The sequence below is a fragment of the Corylus avellana genome, chromosome ca10, assembly GCF_901000735.1.
Source record: "Corylus avellana chromosome ca10, CavTom2PMs-1.0".
NCBI classification, from domain to species: Eukaryota; Viridiplantae; Streptophyta; class Magnoliopsida; order Fagales; family Betulaceae; genus Corylus; species Corylus avellana.
In genome coordinates, this window is record NC_081550.1 from 15,264,331 (window position 1) to 15,267,629 (window position 3,299).

At 40.6% G+C, this 3,299-nt stretch overlaps 1 protein-coding gene across 1 annotated transcript; it reads left to right on the forward strand.

Moving 5' to 3' along the window:
* Positions 1-546: 546 nt before the first annotated feature.
* On the forward strand, positions 547-1,970 carry LOC132164248 (fasciclin-like arabinogalactan protein 12). The gene has a single exon (XM_059574717.1). It carries the CDS (start codon positions 976-978, stop codon positions 1,801-1,803), a length of 828 nt encoding a protein of 275 aa, XP_059430700.1. The 5' UTR covers positions 547-975; the 3' UTR covers positions 1,804-1,970.
* Positions 1,971-3,299: the final 1,329 nt, after the last annotated feature.

The following is a 3,299-nucleotide window of genomic DNA, read 5'->3' on the forward strand; positions in this document are numbered from 1 at the left end:
TTTTTCTTTTTTTTCTTAAATTTTTATTAATCTTTTTTAATTTAAAATAATATTTTATTATTATTTTACTTAGTGGGATATTTGTCCTATTTGTGGCCATAGGATTTCTGAGATGAAATCTTAGCCATGAACCGGATGAAATCCTAGCCATGAACTAGATATTCTCCAGTCCATAATGGACTGGAGAGGATCCTGTTCCAAAAGATTGAATCTTCAAGTTAATTTACTATTAGAAGGTTTTTAATAGGAGAGAAAAAATGAAGAGAAATTTTGAAAAATTCAGTTTTGACCCTTAATTAAACTACAGTATGTAAGCCGAATCCTTGAAATTCATTAGTTGCAATAAATTATCATAATTAATTTGTTATGAAAAGGAAAAAGGATTTTGAAAGGATTGAAATAAAAATTTCGCAATTTGCAGTGAATATAGATTATTAGAATCTCATATTTTCTTTCTTTAGAAACTGAAAAAGCAAGAACATTCACTCAAAAGACCATTACAACAAATTGCACAAAGCAGAGCAGGTTTTCACCATATTTGAGAAACCAAAAACCGGATAAGAAATTAGATTAAACGGTTTCCTTTCAATCTTTTCTCTTCTACTTCCCCAGTAAGCTTGTGGGAAACAAATGAGTTTTCATGGATAAGTATAATTATATGTGAAAGCAAAAGAATTGATATCTTTTTTTCCCCCCACACACAACTAAGATCCCCTCTCTTTTTCCTACCTTCCCAAGCAAACTAGTTGCTAAAACAACCAAATCTCCCGTTCTATCCTTTCATCCCCTCCACCTTTCCAAGACATATAAGCTGGAAACAACTAAGAATTTGTAACTAGATTTCTACCCTTTCACCTAACTACACTCTCTCCCGGCCTCAATAAAAACCCTCTCCTCCAGCCCATACATATCAAGCACCATTTGAAAATTTCTCAAGCACAAACACCGCCACTCACACAAAATAACATTACAAACATGACCAAACAGGCAGTGGTCTTCTCCCTCTCAATTCTACTTGTATTTCTCTTCCATTGCATTACAACTACAGCCCAGCCAGCCGCGGCTCCTGCCAAGCCCGCCGATGCCCCGACCCAGCCTGCCAGTCCCCCAGCCCAGCCTGCCAAGGCCCCAGCCCAGCCAGCCAAGATACCAGTGCAGACTGGTCCCACCGACATTACCAAAATCCTCAAAAAGGCCGGTGGGTACTCGGTGTTTATCCGCCTCTTAAAGAGCACAGGCGTTGCTGGGCAACTATTCGGGCAGCTCAACGATTCAAGCATTGGGTTTACCATATTTGCTCCTACTGATTCGGCATTCTCAAACCTCAAAGCGGGTACTCTAAACTCTTTGTCTGACCTACAAAAGACCCAACTAATACAATTTCATATCTTAAACACCGTTGTTACTCTCACAAACTTTCAAACCTTGAGCAATCCAGTGCCGACAGAAGCCGGAGATGTCAGCAACAATGAGTTTCCACTGAACATTACCACAGATGGAAACCAAGTTAACATCTCCACTGGCCTTGTGAACGCCACTGTGGGCGGTACAGTATATTCGGATGACCAGCTTGCTATTTATCAGGTGAGCAAAGTACTTCTTCCACTAGACATTTTTGCTCCCAAGCCTAAAGTAGCAGCGGCACCAGTGTCGTCAAAGCCCAAGACAAATGAGGGTGCTGCGGAGAGTCCATCTGGTGCTTCTAAAGTGGATGAGGCTGCTGCAGTGAGAGACTGCAGGCATGAAATGTTGGCATCCATTGGAGTTGCTGTTGTTGCATTCTTTGTGATGAAAGGAACTTAATGGATTGGATTATATGTGCCAGTGCTCTGGCGGGCTTCTGTTGTCTAGTGCCGCAAGATTTACTGAGTTGGGTTCAATGGTCGTGATCAACCATCTTTCCTTGTCCCATCTATCTGTATTTTCTTTTCTTTTTCATTTTTGCCAAGCTTGTCAATGTTAAAGGTAGAAGTTCTGCCCAGAAAAATGGGTGGAAGTCAGAGGGCTATTTTTGATGTTTTTACTTTTCATCTGTACTGTTCTTTCTGGCTTTCACATTTGAAGAGTCTATGCATTTGTGAATTTTTTATTGAATCTCCTGAAAAGTTGTGTAAGTGGTCTTAAGCATTCATTTTTCACTTCTGAACTCTTTGAGAAATGTACCAACCTTCATCATACACCGTTTGGTCGGTGGCATATATTGCCTTCCCTACGTCAGGCGTTTGAAGGTTGGAAGAGCCAGGCCAAGAGAACAAGAACTCTCTACATAAATGTATTTCAGAGCAAATGCTTTTGAATGTTTGGAATTGGAGTAGACTTATTTACTGTTTATTCTGCTTAATTATTTAGTTATCTTTTAGTTTCCCCGGCCCAGCAGCTTTCATGCTCAGTTCTTCCATCACGAAAATAATTTCGGAGCCTGTGGATCCGAAATGAAAGGCAATCTCCAATGGCTAACACACACAAGGAAAATGCCAACAAAGGAGAATGCCGTGGATAAATGCAGTCTAAATCAATGACAAATCGTGCAACAACAATTCAGTAAATTACCTGATTTATATTGTATCAGAGCAGTGAAGAATGACCTACGTCGTCACCCAACACCCGACACCATTCCTTTCTTTTTCTCTTTGAAACCTTTCGTCGAACACTCTCTCTGCACCCGTGGCGGCCTCTCATCATATTCAAGCCACCACCAGGCCAACTACCACTGTATCCAACTTCCCCACCTCGTCACCGCCAAGCTCCCCAAAAGCAACTTCCTTGTATGGCGTGCCCAGGTTGGACTTGATCTCTATCGCTCTTTCAATGAGCCTGCTACACCACCGCACCCAAACACCTCCACCACCAGTGATGGATCCCTCCCCATAGCCTTCAACCCAAAGACCCTTCGATAGGCTCAACAAGGGAAACGGCCTATAACAACAACAAAATTATGTGGACAAATACTAATGGATATGCTACAGCTCAACAGAATCTATCAAAAAATAAACTACAAATTGCAGATTGTAAAATTCTGTAATCCAAGCAAGTCATCAAGAGACAGTATCACTAGTCAGCCAAAGTAGTTGTAGAAAATTGTAATATTTAAGAATGTTCAAAGAGCCCCAAACAGGACAGCAACCTATGCAAGGTGCACACGAATGTTCATGCAATCATACCCAAATATAGTGTCATGGGCACCCTATATAAATATATGAATAAAGTTCGGGTTAAATATCTTTCAACCCATGTAGTTCGAGCCACCCCTTTCCCCACTTTTTTTTTTAAAATTAGTTTATAGACACATGTCAACTTTT